Source organism: Sinocyclocheilus grahami, unplaced genomic scaffold (genome assembly GCF_001515645.1).
Source record: "Sinocyclocheilus grahami isolate Dianchi unplaced genomic scaffold, SAMN03320097.WGS_v1.1 scaffold2015.1, whole genome shotgun sequence".
Classification (NCBI taxonomy): Eukaryota; Metazoa; Chordata; class Actinopteri; order Cypriniformes; family Cyprinidae; genus Sinocyclocheilus; species Sinocyclocheilus grahami.
In genome coordinates, this window is record NW_015507194.1 from 64,967 (window position 1) to 82,839 (window position 17,873).

The window sequence follows — 17,873 nt, forward strand, 5'->3', positions numbered from 1 at the left end:
TATTCCAACCAATCAACAATGAAGAGTCATATACGCAGATTTACAATTCATCTCACTGTCCTATAATTAAAACAAATTCTGTAAATATAACAGGATTGGAATGTATCACTTACTCTCATGTTGTTGCTCCATGGGGCACAAAAGATGTTAAGCTGAATGTCTGTTCCAAAATTCTGCGATTGCCCTTTTGAATTACACAGATACATAAACACCTTACGTATTGGGACAACTTAAATTTGAACACAGTTTCATTTATGAGTGATCTTTTTAAGCATCCTCTTCAAAATACTTTTTTTAAACCACCAAGCAGTGTTGCCAACTTAGCACTTTTGTTGCTAAATTTAGCAACTTTTCAGACTACCCTAGCAACTTTTTCTTCCAAAAGCACCTAGCAACAAATTTAGCAATTTTAAAAATGTATTTGGCAACTTTTAGCAACTTTTGATAAGGACTCAGACAATAAAAAGGCACTCATGTTCCATCCAAATGACACAAAAAGAGGAAACCACAGATGCCTAGCAGTACACACATCACGAGAATTGAGTTAATTGATATTTGCAATTGTTCAATATAATAATAATTGAATAATTTGATAATTTAATAATTGTTCATTTATGATACACTTTGTTAGTAGCTTGTACCTGCAATTGTTGATCAGTTAGTACACTAAGAAAAATGGAAAATCTTTCAGGACATTATCCATCATCCATTGTAACCCAAAATCACAATGCGTAATTTAAAATGCAGGTAAAAAAAACCTACAGAAAATTATTTAATATTAACATAGTAGATTGTGCCTTATTTTTACAGACTCTTCTTAGAGTGTAGCATACTAACTAACTACTAATACACTGCTTAAAGCATAATTGTTGAGAATGTGTAGAATTACTAGTTTACTAGCTACTAAAAAAGACTTAAATTGTAATCATTCAAAAATGTGTAAGTTTCCAATAATTCAGTGTATTTAAAAATACAGTTATTTATATTTTAATATTATATCATGCATATTATTTTAAAAACAAATCTAAATTAACACACATAAAATATATTTTTTGCTGAGCTTTGATGACGTGAGAATTTAGCGTCGTGATTACGCAATGACGTCATTGAGCAATGGCATCACAACGTCATTTAGCAACTTTTAGCAACAAATCGACCTTCCTTTAGCAACTTTCTCTGAAAATTAGTTGGCAACACTGCCACCAAGTGAGGACACTGCATGTTACCTGAAGAGGATAATATTCCACTCCATTACTCTTTAGACCATGTGTGACCACAAAATGAAATTTTTGGATATTTTTGTGGGATATCCAGGGTCTGTGCATGACTCTCGGGTGCTGAAAAATAGCCCCTTTTTCATCCACCAAAAATATCCAGCAGAAGGTTATTACATTCTAGCTGATGGTGGGTTCCCATGCCTCAGTCAGCCATTAACTATAATAACACCTTACAGAGAACCTGTGAATGACAGCGAAATGAAGGTTAGTAGTTTTAATGGTAGACTTTTTGTCACACTACCCTGTAATATTTACATTTTCTGTTCAAATTTTTGTTCTGAAAATAATAACTATAATCAACAGACCTTCCACGAGACAATTTTCTGTTGAACTGTTATTGAGAGAGCCTTTGGTGTCATGGGGCCTGTTTACACCTTGTCACTTCATGCGTTTTGTCTGATCAGATAGCTATCAGATCGTGTAAAGACCAGGTGTAAATGCCCTCCGAAACGCATTCGAGACGGATATAAATCCGATCGCTCAAACCACTTCAGGAGGTGGTCTGGGCCGCATTCCAGACGAAACTGGACAAGTGTATATGCATCTGGTTGTTGCAACCGCATATGCAAATTTTGCTCCTCTCAAAATGTTAAAATAATAAACGTGTGAGAGCGTGTTATAGGCTATATGACATTATAGTCAGATATGATTGCGTTAATGCACACGCATCACTGCGGACGAGTAGCTGAGCATCTCTTCAGCAAGCCGACGCACAAACTGCCGCAAAGTAAGACGCAGACGCTCAACACACAATCATCTTCATTAAAAGTAGTAAGACAAACTTATCTTTCAACGCGCTCTCCTATTGCAGTCTTTGATCTTGAAATGAGCTGATAATTAATAAAATGCAGCGCTTATCTTTTGATTTCGTTGATATGAACTCCGTTAAATTTAAATATAGCGCGGGAATTGAAGATCGGATTTATATCCGTTTTGCGACGACACATTAATGTGGCCAAGTGTAAATGGAAACGTATGGAAACAAATCAGATAGATATCCTATCAGCGAAAACACATGAAATGACCAGGTGTAAACAGGCCCATGAAGTCCTGGTGGCGCTCAATATTCTTTAAAGCCATTATTCATGACTTTGCCCCCACCATCAGCTTGTTGCTGTGCTCTTCACAATATCTGCATAGACAATAAAGACACTGTTGAGGTTAAGTAGGACATTATGGCGAAAAAATTGCATAAAACCTTGAAAAACACAAATGAGATCTTTGTGTTCAGCAGAAAAAAGTCATACACTTCTGGGGTGGTATGAGGGTGAGTTAATCATGAGATCATTTCCATTTTTTGGTCAACTATCCCTTCAATGCTGATCTATAGCTGACTGAAGAAACACTAAATGACGACAGTGAGACTGTGGATGAACCAGAGGTACACTGGAGTGATGAAAACCTCAGAGGAAGGCTAGTGGCTGAACTTTCTGGACAGCACAATGAGCACAACTACTGTGCCTGCAGATCCAAGTCTAATGTTGTGACATCAAAAACATTCCACCTCCTACTTCTGAATTCATAATTACGAGCATGTCACGTTCAAGTGCTTCATTCTCAGATATAATAGGAAACATGGAGAATTCATAATTATCCTAATATTTCTCAAATTTTAATACATGTATGTTTTTTATACTGGGATAACAGCATTATGCATCAAATGGTCACTAACAAAATAGCTGTATTTGGAAAAACAATAAAACCAACAAAATGTTCCATTTTGAAGAAATAGTCAGAGACGCATTTTTTCGTCAACACTTGACCTGTTATTACTATTACTATCTATTCAGTCTATTTTTCTATTTATGTACACCTTGTTACATATAATACATTAGACTAAGTAGAACTTGTCATAGTGCTTACAATGAGAAGAAAAACAAGCAATCAGACCAACAAAAGTTCAACAATTTGTAAGTAGTTTCAATAAATAAATATAAATAAATGTAAATGCACTGCAGAATGCATACTCCTTCACGCCATGTTGAAAGTTTCTTTTTGCAATGCCTCTTTTGCTAATTTGTCTACATTTTCGTTTCCATTTCACTCTCTCGTGAGCTGGCACCCAACAAAACTGAACATCTATGCCACCCCTATGTAATCTTAACAAAGTGTGATAAAGTTCTATCAGTAGGTCTTCTCTGATAGATGTCATTGACTGTATGCTTTTTATGACAGCTAAGGAATCTGTGCATAATATCACCCTATCAGGTCTGACCTCTTCAACCCACTGTAACACAATAATGACTGCCACAATTTATGCTGTATATACAGATAACTGATCAGATAATCTTTTGGACATATTAATTTTAAATTCTGGGATATGGATTCCAGTTCCCACACATTCCTGTTTGTTCTTGGATCTATCTGTATAAATTATATAGAGATAATTATAGTAACGGTTTCTTAGATAAATGCTTGTTTTAAAGGGGTCATATGATGCAATTTCAAGTTTTCCTTTCTCTTTGGAGTGTTACAAGCTGTTCGTGAATAGATAAGATCCCTGAAGTTGCAAAGACTAAAGCCACACAGTTAGATGTGAAGAGACCGGAATAACCTACGATGTGCTTCTGCAGAACAGAATCAATCCAAAATGAGAAAAGTGTGAGCCAGAAATTAGGATTGGCTGATTGAAATATCTGATTTCAAATACCAGAAAAGTGTCATGGTGTGGACTATTTTTAAGGTGCAGTATTTATTTGATTGTTTGTTTTGTTAAAATTGAACAAAATTGGGTCCTATTGCGGGCCATTGTTTAGTCTTACTTTGTACATGCAGAATTCCATTTATTACTATACATATGCAGAATAGTTGCACCTGGAATTAGCAATTAGTCATAAACTCGTAGTCACATATCCCTTTTCCACCAGCATGACCCGGGTGCTAGTTCAGAGCTAACGCTATTGCCGGTTTGGAGTTGGTTCGACTGGCGAGCCTTCTAAGAAGCGGTTTGGTTTTTCTACGAGCTAGAGAGCCACCACAGAGCCAGCTCTTACATCACTGAATATGTCTCATCTTTCCCAGCAACACTACATGTGTCCCCAGAATCATTTGAATACATCTGCATTCGGGTCAAGCATGTCATGGGGAGAAGGAACACGTAGTATATGTTCCTTCTCCCCGTGACATGTCTGCAACACAGTCATCATGCTTTCTGTCCACATGAGATTTCCTGATGCTGACAAGTTGTTAGAAATGGCCACTTTCTTTACATCGTTGGAGAGTACCACAGTGTGTCGGTGTAATTGTTGGAACCCACATTCCAATAATTGCACCAGAGGACTATCTGCGAGACTATTTCAATCGGAAAGGCTGGCATTCTGTTGTTCTGCAAGCAGTTGTGGATGGCAAAGGTCTTTTCTGGGATGTTTGTGTTGGCTATCCAGGGAGTGTGCATGATGCCGGAGTGCTACAACAGTCACATTTGTGGGAGGTCCTAAGTGACGGGGAATTGCTTTTTTTTTGCGTCTTTGAGCACGCGACACTGCATCCGGTGCGTGAGGTGTGTACGCGCTCTGGCGAAATTAATCTACATATAAAATATTGGTCACACTTTCTAAATAAAAGCATAGTGCACCTACTAATAATTCTATATAAATAAATAGGCTTTTACCAAAGCAAATATTTTGGAAACAATGCATTACGATACGAAAGGCAACTTGTATCCGATGCACACTTTTTTAAATCGATGCATCGTATCGTTAACTTTTATACCGATGCAAGGATACAAAACTTTGATGTGAATCTTACCATCCCTAATGGCTACAGGATAATGTCTGATATGTCTGTTTTGGGTTTTTGTTTCATGTTCGGTTTCATGTCTCTTATTTTGTCATAGCCATAGTTCCGGTTTAGTCGTGTGCCTTGTTTCCCCTTTGGTTGGTTTGTGTCATGTGACCCTCTTTGTTTGGTATTTACTGACCTCATGTTGCATTTGTCTCTCATCAAGTATTATCCCTGTAACCTATGTTGGCGAGTTCTTACTTTTTTCCAAGTGAAGTTTAATGTCAAGTCAAGTCTTTGTTTATTGTTTGGTCACTTTTGGGATTTAAATAAAGCTGCACTTGGGTTCTTTTCAACTCGCCTCCAGTGGACTCATTACAGTCTGCTTCTAAATGAAACAAACAGATTTTTCGATTTAAATGATGTAATTCTTATGAAACCAACGAGAGGTGCAGTGATTCCCGTCTGAGCTCATTATCTGTGGTCACACTCACACTGTATTCATACGGTAATCATTCAAAGACTGAGGAATAAACCTTGAATTCAGAAGAAGAACGCAATGCGACGTGCTGATTGATTCAGTGGAGGAGATTATTTCTGACGAGAAAAACATTCATTCTTACTTAGGCTACATTGTAACCTGCAGCACTCATTTACTAGTTGCGCTTTTCCCAAACTATAGCCTTCGTGGAAAACTTAATCCATGCAGAACTTTAAATGATCTGGAATAGCGACTGTAGTCATGTGGAACCCAGTGTAGCCTGTGAGCTGCGTTACTTACAGTCATGCAACCTGGATAGTGAGGGGGACCCACTATAATGGTGGAAGGAAAATGAAAAGGTCTACCCAAGGCTTTCAAAAGTGGCGAAGAAATACTCTCCTTCAGAGAGGGCTTTTAGTACCACCGGAAAGCCAGATCAAGTTTACAGGCTTGTGTTTTTAGCCAAAAATCTGTAAGATGTATGCATAAATACATGTTGGCATTTCATACGGCAGTAAAAAAAAAAAGTTTGTTTTTCCACATTTGCAGTTTTATTCTAATTTGATTTTGTTATTACCATTTGACATGTAATGTAATTACCAGTTACAAAAACAAAATGACACTGCCTATTGGAAAGATGCCACTAAAATACAAAAGAAGATGGAGCTGTGTTTACACCTGAAAAGAGACTACAAACCAGCAGAATACCTGAGCTGTGTAAAAGATCACAAATTAAGAAAGTTTCTGCTCCAATCACCCATAAGAAGGGCTACACTCTTTTCCCAATTGATTTTGGCAGAGGTTTTTGTTTTTTTAATCATTAGCAATACATTCCAATTTGTTAACATCATCAGAACTTGATATAAAAACAATAACATCGTCAGCATAAGCAGAAAGGTGTAAAGAAACATTACAGTGAGGTAGTGAGGGTAAAAACCCATTTAACTCAGGCTAATTTAAATTTTTTGGGTGAACTAACCCTATAAGGTCTGTGTTTTACTCACCATTAAAGCATCCTAGGTGTATGTGACCTTCTTTCAGACTAATCCAGTCGTAGTTGTATTAAAAATTGTCCTGGCCCCTCCAAGCCTTTCAGTGGGGGTAAGCGGGTGTCGGTTGTCAACAGTTCAGAAGACGTGAAATAAAGTGCGCGCATCCGTAATAAAACATCCCTCACACGGCTCCGGGGGTGAATAAAAGCCTCCTGTAGCAAATCCATGCATTTTTGTAAGATAAATATCCATATTTCAAACGTAATGAACACTTTTTTCTCACTCCTGCTGACTGTCATGCAGGCGGATGACGAAAGACGGCTAAACCTAACTTATAGGCTAAAGTCAAAGTGAACAGCTTTTCATATTTTGAATTGAAACAAATATATCCCCTGTATTTTATTCCATTGTTTATGAGGAACAGCTGATTGAAGTGATGCAAATATATACATTACAGCTAGGAAACACACTCAGGTGTTGAGGTTCTTTCAATTGCATGGCCATATGGTATACAGTAGAAGACCACTACTTTGGGCTGATATTGTGTGTGAAAGTGCACTTCTGCATAAATGTGAGACTGGCCCCTAAATGCTTATTTTATGGTCCTTTCTAAAAATGCTTGAAATGACCAAACTGATCTACTAACAAAACAATATATCTTTACTTGTTTTTTTTTGTGTGTGCAGTGAATGCAATTTCAGAGATTAATACATTTCATCTTTCTATAGGCATCATCTTCATCGTCATATTTATCATAAGGCGCTGAAGAGAACTTGTGTTCACTAACACTGTAGCCCCTGCAGAACCTGGCCATACTCTGCAGTGCTAGTGTCCTCGTGCTGGTTCTGAGTCACCCACTCGTCCAGACGCTCACACTGGTTCTGATCCAGCATTCCCATGCGGTTATACTCTGACACCAGGTTTCGGTATCCTGCTTTGTAGTAGCCTCGGATACCTTCATCGGACAAAACGTGGCACTGAGAGGGAATGCTTTCACCTGGAATTACACACAAGCATATTGTTTAGTGCAGCACCACTGCAGCTCTTTTACTCTTAGACTATCAGTTCTGTCATGCATGCTTTATATTTCATGTTTCATGTATATGGCTAAATTGACAGTCAAATTTAGAGAGACTAAAGAATTTTAAAGATGTAAACGATTACGCAAGCTTTTAATCTGTTTATTGTCAGTGGAGTGTCTGCTGTGCGCTGTTCTATGCAGTCAGAGCTGCTGTAATTAATTAAGTGTTTTTTAATTAAAATAATCAACAGCAGTGTGGTGAAACTGCTGTAATATTCCAGTAACTGCTGCATTACCGTGTCTACCATAAACACCCTGACAAATCACAGTATCTGCTGGAGGACAGATCATGCGTTTCACAGGATTAACACCTCAGAGTTTCTTACCTAGAGCTTCTCTCAGCTTTTGTGAGGTGAGCGGGTGATGAAGAATCATGCAGCGTTTCAGCAGAAGCTCCACGTCTCCACTAATTATGCTGTCTGCTAGAAGTTTCCTGAAAAAGAAAGAAATGTTAACAGCCCATTTAGCCATTTCCTTTGTTTCTATAAAATAAACACTCAGCTGCTTAACATTTGTAATGCTGTAAATGTTCAAGGTTTAATATTACTACAAATTCCTGTGGTGTTAATTGGAATTCTGTGTAGTTGTCTTAGATGAGAATTTCGTACATAACCATTAACACAATGGATGTGAATGTTACCTGGCCTTCTGTGAGTGGCTGCTTGGGCCCGTAGTTAAAGCTCGTCTGTGATCTTGTCCCAGAACCTCCATGGTAATCAGGTTCCATCCATTGCTGTCAGTCTTTATGTTGCTGATTAGTTTATAAAGTGGCAGGTTTTTATTTTTAAACTCGCTCACTGAGTTTGGGTTATCTATGACCGACTCGGCAAGTCTGATGGAGTCCTTTGGTGGAATGTGGCTTGTGTTAAGTGTCCCTGTGGTGTTCTTACCGGACCTCCGAGCACTTACAACACTGCACAGAGAGAATGAGAATTCGAAAGAATTAAATGTATTTGAACTAGTAAACTACTTTAGAGCATAGGTTCCTCTAGCTTCTGTTGTTGTATAGAATCAAATAAATGGACACATGACACTCCTAGTGATGCATACTATTTTTAAATATCAGGTGAATCCTCTTTCTTTCGTGGATCTCCATACACAGTGGTGTTGTGTTGTGATTAAATAACAGAAATCACCTTCGGCAATCAGATTCTTTACCTTTTATATTCACCAACAAACCCAAGATGGTACATTTTGATGAGGATTCGTTCGCCACTTCTGATGAATTTAACACTCTGCAAGTATTTCTGCAGTGCAACGTCGGTCTTCTTTATACTTCCTCCAGTTATGCTGTATTTACTGGGGTTTTTGTGACAGAAGTCGTATCCTCTCTGGAGAATAAGCAGGGGTGTGTACGACTCAAGGTTTGTCTGGATCTAGTGAGAAATTACAAGTCTGAGATTAAACATAATCCTGATCATCTCGTCACATGCGCAGATGACTGAGTAACTCTGTACACTGAATGGTCAGGAATGGTATTTTCATCCATTCATTCATCCTTACTCTACACAGGGTTGCGGGAAGCCTGGAGCCTATCCTAGGACACTTGGGGCACAAGGTGGGGGACACCATGAACGCGGAGCAAACTTATCGCAAAATCACATATACATTCACACACTACAGACAATTTAGAGATGCCAATCAACCTGCATCTCATGTCTTTAGACTGGGGAAGGAAACGAGTACCCAGAGGACACCCTAAGACTTGGGGAGTGCATGCAAACTCCGCAGACAAAGGGTAGAGGCAGAATCGAACCCCCTATCCCAGAGATGTGAGACAAATGTGCTTCTCAAAAAGTCCTCCTCAAAAATCTTTACTAATTAATCCCCTTGGGAATTCTTGTAATGATATGATACACTGCAAAATCCTATTGCTGCGTCCCAATGTGCCTACTTATACTACGCCCTTAAAGTATGTACTCTTTTGGTGAGGAAAGAGTACACACTTTTGAGTGTGTAGTAGAAGAGTAGGCAAGCTTTGAGACAGTTACATGCACCATGTCACTGTAAACTCGCCTGTCAATCATCTTGTCACAGTTAACATTCTCCATAATTAATTAAATTTAACTTCCTACCGTATTGGAGAGAAATTAATTGGCACGTTGATCTGCCATCAGTGGGTCTTTATGCGGAGAACTCTGCTCATATTTTTGCATGATGATGCATTTAAAAATTTAAAAGTAAACAGATGTTTACAAACGTTCACGTTGTTGCAGATGAAATATAACACATATAACATTGTATATTTTTTCATTTTTTCCTGTTGATTATTAGTATCTCAAACCCCTTTATCTAAATCTTTCTACTAACCATCGGTTGCGCACATTCGCCATGTTTGTCGTTTTTTATGATTCTTTAGGGTCTTAATGAAGAGTCTGTAACATACTTTGGTTAAAATTTCTCAATGGTAGTGTAACAAACACCTTTTTACCCTGTCAAAATCAGCTCTGTTTTCAGCACGCTGTTCTAGTCCATGTTGATTTAAATGCTAATGAGCTCTGCTGACCCCGCCCCTCTCTTCTGTGGGTGACGAGCCGTTCTCATGATACTGTTTACTTTAGCCAGGAAAGTTTACTTTAGCCTTGTTTACTCAAGCTGGATCACGAATGATTCGCGTGAACATAGTAGAGTTCTTCACATTCTTTAAACAGAGGCCCGAACCCGACCCGTACCCGAGATCGTCTGACCCAGCCCGACCCGAGCAGCACAGTTCAATTTAGAGCCCGAACCCGACCCGAACCCGAAATCTTTTTTTTTTTTCCCAGTTATTGATTATTTTCCTATAACAGCACCCCCTGAGTGTTTTATTCCTTACAAAGGAATTCTGTTCCATATTTTATCAGTAGGTGACGTGAGCTGGGCTGGCTTTTAACCCACATTCTCAGCTCATATATTTTCCTAAAAGGTAATCAGGTGATGAACTTCTATAGTAATGATGAATTCTTTGGGAATTTCCCTCTGAGATGAATAAAGTGATCTGTCGGTTGAACAGTCTGTCTGTCTTTTTGAGAAACAGCCAGTCAATTTGAACAGATCTAGAACTAAAATCTGGCACTTATTGTGCACACGTTGTCCCATGAATAAATCAGAGCCATAAATTAAGTTTACTCACCTCATTTTTAACTTTTATACGTAGAATCAAAGCTTCCTTCTGTAGGTCCTTTGTCTCGCTGCCAGTTGCTTGTGCTACAGCGTGATAAAGAGCGTTCTGATGATCCGAGTTAACGCTGACTATCCTGCCATCATCCTGTACAATGTCAAAACAGCCACTGTACAGCTGTGTATCAGCTCTGTTTGTAAAATGAAAAGTAACTACATTCAGTACACAAAGTTCATAAGCATTAACACTGAAATGTATTTTTATATGTGAGCTATGTAACGCTCTAGTGATTAGTCTTACTGTGATGGATGTGTGTCTTTTGCAGGTTTAGTTAATCTCAGTTTTATATCGCCTGCTGATTTGTTGGTTCCTGGGTAACGTTCCACAGTGAGCTGTTTTCCATTTTCATCAACGACAGTGAGTTCAATTCCTTTTCCACTGAGCAGGTTGCTTTTTGTGAGCACGTACACATCGAGGGCTGCTGTAGGCTGATCGGCTTTGCACATATCTTCTGTATACTGCATTAGGTTTGTTTTGTCCTCATCTGACAGCTGTTCCACTTCCTTGTGGCTCGCAGATCTCTTGTTGTGTTTTTCCCTCTGGTCATCAAAGAAGCGCTGAGTTTTATGTCTGCACATGACATGGTCCACCGCCTGTACTGCAGCACTGTTTAAATGACTCTTAAATGTGCTTGTCATTAAAGAAGTTATATGTTCAGAGCAGTAAATGATGAATTGGTCAGACACCTTCTGGGCGATAGTCTGAAGAAGTTCACCTTTAAGGCGCTGTACATCGTGTAAATGGTGTTGCCCATCTTGGTCATACTTTGTCATTTCTTTCTGAAGCTCACTGATGCTCTCCATTAACTCAGGAACAAATTGATCTTGTATTATGTGCCTTGTTGGTATGGCACCCAATATTTGAACTAGATCTGCTGAGCCCTTAGATACTTTCAGAGCCAGCTTTGCCATTCCATGCACTCCTGACAGTTTGGCTTTATTCATAAGTTCTGATGCTGCTTCACACACTTCAGAGAGTTTGCTGATAACATCCCGTGCTGTGGTACAGTCCAGTATGAGGTGAGGAATTACCTCTTCGCAGAGCATACCAACTGTTTTTTTTATTTGCTTCTCATAAGCCTGGTCAAACTTGAAATCCTCTTTTTTCAATGCAGCTTTCGGAATGCCTGAGCTGATAAACTCCACAAGATTCTGATCCAGTTCACGGCTCTGCTTCACTGATGAAGTAACAACCTTCTCAAAGCTGCTTTGTAAAATCTTCTTAAAGACTTCCTGAAGGGCTGAATCGATTGCGTAGTTCATGATAGTGAGCACGGACTGTTTCCCGATTTCCTGAACTGCATATTTAGTCGCACATTTGAAGTTCTGTTTGATCACTGTAGATGATGTCATGTTTTTCATTGCAGACTTAAAAGATTCCTTACTGAGGGATGATAAACCAGACTGAACACCTCCTTTGAATGAAGTAAACACTGCCTTTCCTGATTTGATGAATTCAGATGCAACAGAAGAAAAAGACTTTGTACCACTGAGGAGACTTTTTGTCACTTTAAACACTGAGGTAACTGCTTTTTTTATAACGCTAAAGCCAGCCGTTATCAAAGAAAGCCCAATGCTGATACTCTTAGATATTGCCCATGACACCCAATCGAATGAACCCTTTATCATCCCCTCTACTCCACTGATCATGTCAGACACTCCTTCTGAAATCAGTCCTAATCCAAACTGGCTGGCTGTTCCAAGTGTTAGTGCACAAACAAGAACCCCAGCGAGAACCTGTACCATGCCGAGTATGAAACATATCAAAGCATCAAAGCAAAACTTGGGCTTCTTTTTCACCTCAAAAACAACACCGAGGCCATAGTCGTATAAGGATCTGAGCTCATTAGTGATGATGAAGTTCTTTTCTTCGGACAGCATGTAGACTGAACACTCCTCTGTAATGGCGTCACTGTTGTCTTTCTTTAGAGCATAGGTTCCTCTAGCTTCTGTTGTTGTATAGAATCAAATAAATGGACACATGACACTCCTAGTGATGCATACTATTTTTAAATATCAGGTGAATCCTCTTTCTTTCGTGGATCTCCATACACAGTGGTGTTGTGTTGTGATTAAATAACAGAAATCACCTTCGGCAATCAGATTCTTTACCTTTTATATTCACCAACAAACCCAAGATGGTACATTTTGATGAGGATTCGTTCGCCACTTCTGATGAATTTAACACTCTGCAAGTATTTCTGCAGTGCAACGTCGGTCTTCTTTATACTTCCTCCAGTTATGCTGTATTTACTGGGGTTTTTGTGACAGAAGTCGTATCCTCTCTGGAGAATAAGCAGGGGTGTGTACGACCCAAGGTTTGTCTGGATCTAGTGAGAAATTACAAGTCTGAGATTAAACATAATCCTGATCATCTCGTCACATGCGCAGATGACTGAGTAACTCCATACACTGAATGGTCAGGAATGGTATTTTCATCCATTCATTCATCCTTGCTCTACACAGGGTTGCGGGAAGCCTGGAGCCTATCCTAGGACACTTGGGGCACAAGGTGGGGGACACCATGAACGCGGAGCAAACTTATCGCAAAATCACATATACATTCACACACTACAGACAATTTAGAGATGCCAATCAACCTGCATCTCATGTCTTTAGACTGGGGAAGGAAACGAGTACCCAGAGGACACCCTAAGACTTGGGGAGTGCATGCAAACTCCGCAGACAAAGGGTAGAGGCAGAATCGAACCCCCTATCCCAGAGATGTGAGACAAATGTGCTTCTCAAAAAGTCCTCCTCAAAAATCTTTACTAATTAATCCCCTTGGGAATTCTTGTAATGATATGATACACTGCAAAATCCTATTGCTGCGTCCCAATGTGCCTACTTATACTACGCCCTTAAAGTATGTACTCTTTTGGTGAGGAAAGAGTACACACTTTTGAGTGTGTAGTAGAAGAGTAGGCAAGCTTTGAGACAGTTACATGCACCATGTCACTGTAAACTCGCCTGTCAATCATCTTGTCACAGTTAACATTCTCCATAATTAATTAAATTTAACTTCCTACCGTATTGGAGAGAAATTAATTGGCACGTTGATCTGCCATCAGTGGGTCTTTATGCGGAGAACTCTGCTCATATTTTTGCATGATGATGCATTTAAAAGTTAATGGCCAAACAGATGTTTACAAACGTTCACGTTGTTGCAGATGAAATATAACACATATAACATTGTATATTTTTTCCAGGTTAAATGTTGATTATTAGTATCTCAAACCCCTTTATCTAAATCTTTCTACTAACCATCGGTTGCGCACATTCGCCATGTTTGTCGTTTTTTATGATTCTTTAGGGTCTTAATGAAGAGTCTGTAACATACTTTGGTTAAAATTTCTCAATGGTAGTGTAACAAACACCTTTTTACCCTGTCAAAATCAGCTCTGTTTTCAGCACGCTGTTCTAGTCCATGTTGATTTAAATGCTAATGAGCTCTGCTGACCCCGCCCCTCTCTTCTGTGGGTGACGAGCCGTTCTCATGATACTGTTTACTTTAGCCAGGAAAGTTTACTTTAGCCTTGTTTACTCAAGCTGGATCACGAATGATTCGCGTGAACATAGTAGAGGTCTGCACATGCTTTAAACAGAGGCCCGAACCCGACCCGTACCCGAGATCGTCTGACCCAGCCCGACCCGAGCAGCACAGTTCAATTTAGAGCCCGAACCCGACCCGAACCCGAAATCTTTTTTTTTTTCCCAGTTATTGATTATTTTCCTATAACAGCACCCCCTGAGTGTTTTATTCCTTACAAAGGAATTCTGTTCCATATTTTATCAGTAGGTGACGTGAGCTGGGCTGGCTTTTAACCCACATTCTCAGCTCATATATTTTCCTAAAAGGTAATCAGGTGATGAACTTCTATAGTAATGATGAATTCTTTGGGAATTTCCCTCTGAGATGAATAAAGTGATCTGTCGGTTGAACAGTCTGTCTGTCTTTTTGAGAAACAGCCAGTCAATTTGAACAGATCTAGAACTAAAATCTGGCACTTATTGTGCACACGTTGTCCCATGAATAAATCAGAGCCATAAATTAAGTTTACTCACCTCATTTTTAACTTTTATACGTAGAATCAAAGCTTCCTTCTGTAGGTCCTTTGTCTCGCTGCCAGTTGCTTGTGCTACAGCGTGATAAAGAGCGTTCTGATGATCCGAGTTAACGCTGACTATCCTGCCATCATCCTGTACAATGTCAAAACAGCCACTGTACAGCTGTGTATCAGCTCTGTTTGTAAAATGAAAAGTAACTACATTCAGTACACAAAGTTCATAAGCATTAACACTGAAATGTATTTTTATATGTGAGCTATGTAACGCTCTAGTGATTAGTCTTACTGTGATGGATGTGTGTCTTTTGCAGGTTTAGTTAATCTCAGTTTTATATCGCCTGCTGATTTGTTGGTTCCTGGGTAACGTTCCACAGTGAGCTGTTTTCCATTTTCATCAACGACAGTGAGTTCAATTCCTTTTCCACTGAGCAGGTTGCTTTTTGTGAGCACGTACACATCGAGGGCTGCTGTAGGCTGATCGGCTTTGCACATATCTTCTGTATACTGCATTAGGTTTGTTTTGTCCTCATCTGACAGCTGTTCCACTTCCTTGTGGCTCGCAGATCTCTTGTTGTGTTTTTCCCTCTGGTCATCAAAGAAGCGCTGAGTTTTATGTCTGCACATGACATGGTCCACCGCCTGTACTGCAGCACTGTTTAAATGACTCTTAAATGTGCTTGTCATTAAAGAAGTTATATGTTCAGAGCAGTAAATGATGAATTGGTCAGACACCTTCTGGGCGATAGTCTGAAGAAGTTCACCTTTAAGGCGCTGTACATCGTGTAAATGGTGTTGCCCATCTTGGTCATACTTTGTCATTTCTTTCTGAAGCTCACTGATGCTCTCCATTAACTCAGGAACAAATTGATCTTGTATTATGTGCCTTGTTGGTATGGCACCCAATATTTGAACTAGATCTGCTGAGCCCTTAGATACTTTCAGAGCCAGCTTTGCCATTCCATGCACTCCTGACAGTTTGGCTTTATTCATAAGTTCTGATGCTGCTTCACACACTTCAGAGAGTTTGCTGATAACATCCCGTGCTGTGGTACAGTCCAGTATGAGGTGAGGAATTACCTCTTCGCAGAGCATACCAACTGTTTTTTTTATTTGCTTCTCATAAGCCTGGTCAAACTTGAAATCCTCTTTTTTCAATGCAGCTTTCGGAATGCCTGAGCTGATAAACTCCACAAGATTCTGATCCAGTTCACGGCTCTGCTTCACTGATGAAGTAACAACCTTCTCAAAGCTGCTTTGTAAAATCTTCTTAAAGACTTCCTGAAGGGCTGAATCGATTGCGTAGTTCATGATAGTGAGCACGGACTGTTTCCCGATTTCCTGAACTGCATATTTAGTCGCACATTTGAAGTTCTGTTTGATCACTGTAGATGATGTCATGTTTTTCATTGCAGACTTAAAAGATTCCTTACTGAGGGATGATAAACCAGACTGAACACCTCCTTTGAATGAAGTAAACACTGCCTTTCCTGATTTGATGAATTCAGATGCAACAGAAGAAAAAGACTTTGTACCACTGAGGAGACTTTTTGTCACTTTAAACACTGAGGTAACTGCTTTTTTTATAACGCTAAAGCCAGCCGTTATCAAAGAAAGCCCAATGCTGATACTCTTAGATATTGCCCATGACACCCAATCGAATGAACCCTTTATCATCCCCTCTACTCCACTGATCATGTCAGACACTCCTTCTGAAATCAGTCCTAATCCAAACTGGCTGGCTGTTCCAAGTGTTAGTGCACAAACAAGAACCCCAGCGAGAACCTGTACCATGCCGAGTATGAAACATATCAAAGCATCAAAGCAAAACTTGGGCTTCTTTTTCACCTCAAAAACAACACCGAGGCCATAGTCGTATAAGGATCTGAGCTCATTAGTGATGATGAAGTTCTTTTCTTCGGACAGCATGTAGACTGAACACTCCTCTGTAATGGCGTCACTGTTGTCTTTTTCCAGTTCTTTAAGTTTAATCAATGCATTATCAATGTACGTCATCCAACACTTAAAGATGTTCATTCTGGCTTCCATTTGACTCTGAAAGTTGTTGGTGTCTGTGCTCTGATCTTTGTTTCCAGTGACTGATAAGTTACATGAGACCATTGTGTTTGAGACTTCTGAGATATAGACATCAATGGATTTCTTTGCGTCTTCCAGCAGGTTCATAGCATCTGCTTTATAGTTACCTTTACCAAGGTTGATGGTGATGAACGCCTGGTTATAGAGTGCCACAGCCCTGTAGTGTGGGTCAGAGTTCGCAACTTTTTGCCAATAGGATTTAGCTCCATAATCACTGCTGGATTTTTCACGGCAGTGTAGATCAGTTCTAACAATTGCCTGTTTGACGTGATCATAGAAATTATCACATTCTCCTTGCAGCAGCTTTCCACTTGTTTTATTTATTGTTCTGATAAGGTCTGCTTCAAGTTGTCCAAAGTCATCATGCCTATTGATGTGATCCTCATGAAGGGTTAACCACAAGGCCCAAGATTCTTTCAAAGCATTGACAGCAGGCTGATAATCAAATTTAGGCTGATGATGTTTAAAGCAATCAGGAATATCATTGAGCTGCATCTGCATGGGGTCTTGTTTTTCTTTCTTGAAGTAATGCACATCAAAGTCCTTCAGCAATTTACGAAACGTGGAGAATAGATTTTCCTTTAGGTTTATCTCAACCAGCTCATCACTTTCCATGTCGTGGATTCGTTTAATTTCATAATCCTCTCTTAGTTCCCGCATGATTTCCACAGACTGACCTTGGTAAGCGGGTGCGAGATGATCACAGTTCAAAACCATCTGGACCATCCCAGGATTGCCTTTTCGAGATGTACGGCCAAACATTTGTTTCTCGACTCTTCGGTTGTGTGGAAAGTGAGTAAGAAGAACAAAAAGACCACCACACATATTCACGCTTTCATCAACCTTTATGTCTGTCCCCCGTCCTCCCAGATTTGTAGCAATGATGATTCTGCCTGCACAGAATTTCTCTCTTTCAATGTTGTGCCTTTCACTGATTGTATACAGAGTAATCTGTTCTGCCTTAAATCTGCCTTCATCTTGTATTGTCTTGTGTAGTTCATC

General features: G+C 39.5%; 2 protein-coding genes across 2 annotated transcripts; both read right to left on the reverse strand.

The window, feature by feature from the left end:
- Positions 1 to 7,061: 7,061 nt before the first annotated feature.
- On the reverse strand, positions 7,062 to 12,114 carry LOC107573721 (uncharacterized). Its single transcript, XM_016260165.1, has 6 exons — positions 10,952 to 12,114; positions 10,664 to 10,841; positions 8,710 to 8,927; positions 8,192 to 8,464; positions 7,878 to 7,984; positions 7,062 to 7,467 (listed from the first exon to the last, which is right to left on the reverse strand). The coding sequence occupies exons 1-6, from the start codon at positions 12,070 to 12,072 to the stop codon at positions 7,253 to 7,255; spliced, it is 2,112 nt and encodes a 703-aa protein (XP_016115651.1). The 5' UTR covers positions 12,073 to 12,114; the 3' UTR covers positions 7,062 to 7,252.
- A 704-nt stretch (positions 12,115 to 12,818) lies between these two features.
- Positions 12,819 to 17,597, reverse strand: LOC107573719 (uncharacterized). Its single transcript, XM_016260162.1, has 4 exons — positions 16,606 to 17,597; positions 15,064 to 16,311; positions 14,776 to 14,953; positions 12,819 to 13,040 (listed from the first exon to the last, which is right to left on the reverse strand). The coding sequence occupies exons 1-4, from the start codon at positions 17,595 to 17,597 to the stop codon at positions 12,819 to 12,821; spliced, it is 2,640 nt and encodes an 879-aa protein (XP_016115648.1).
- Positions 17,598 to 17,873: the final 276 nt, after the last annotated feature.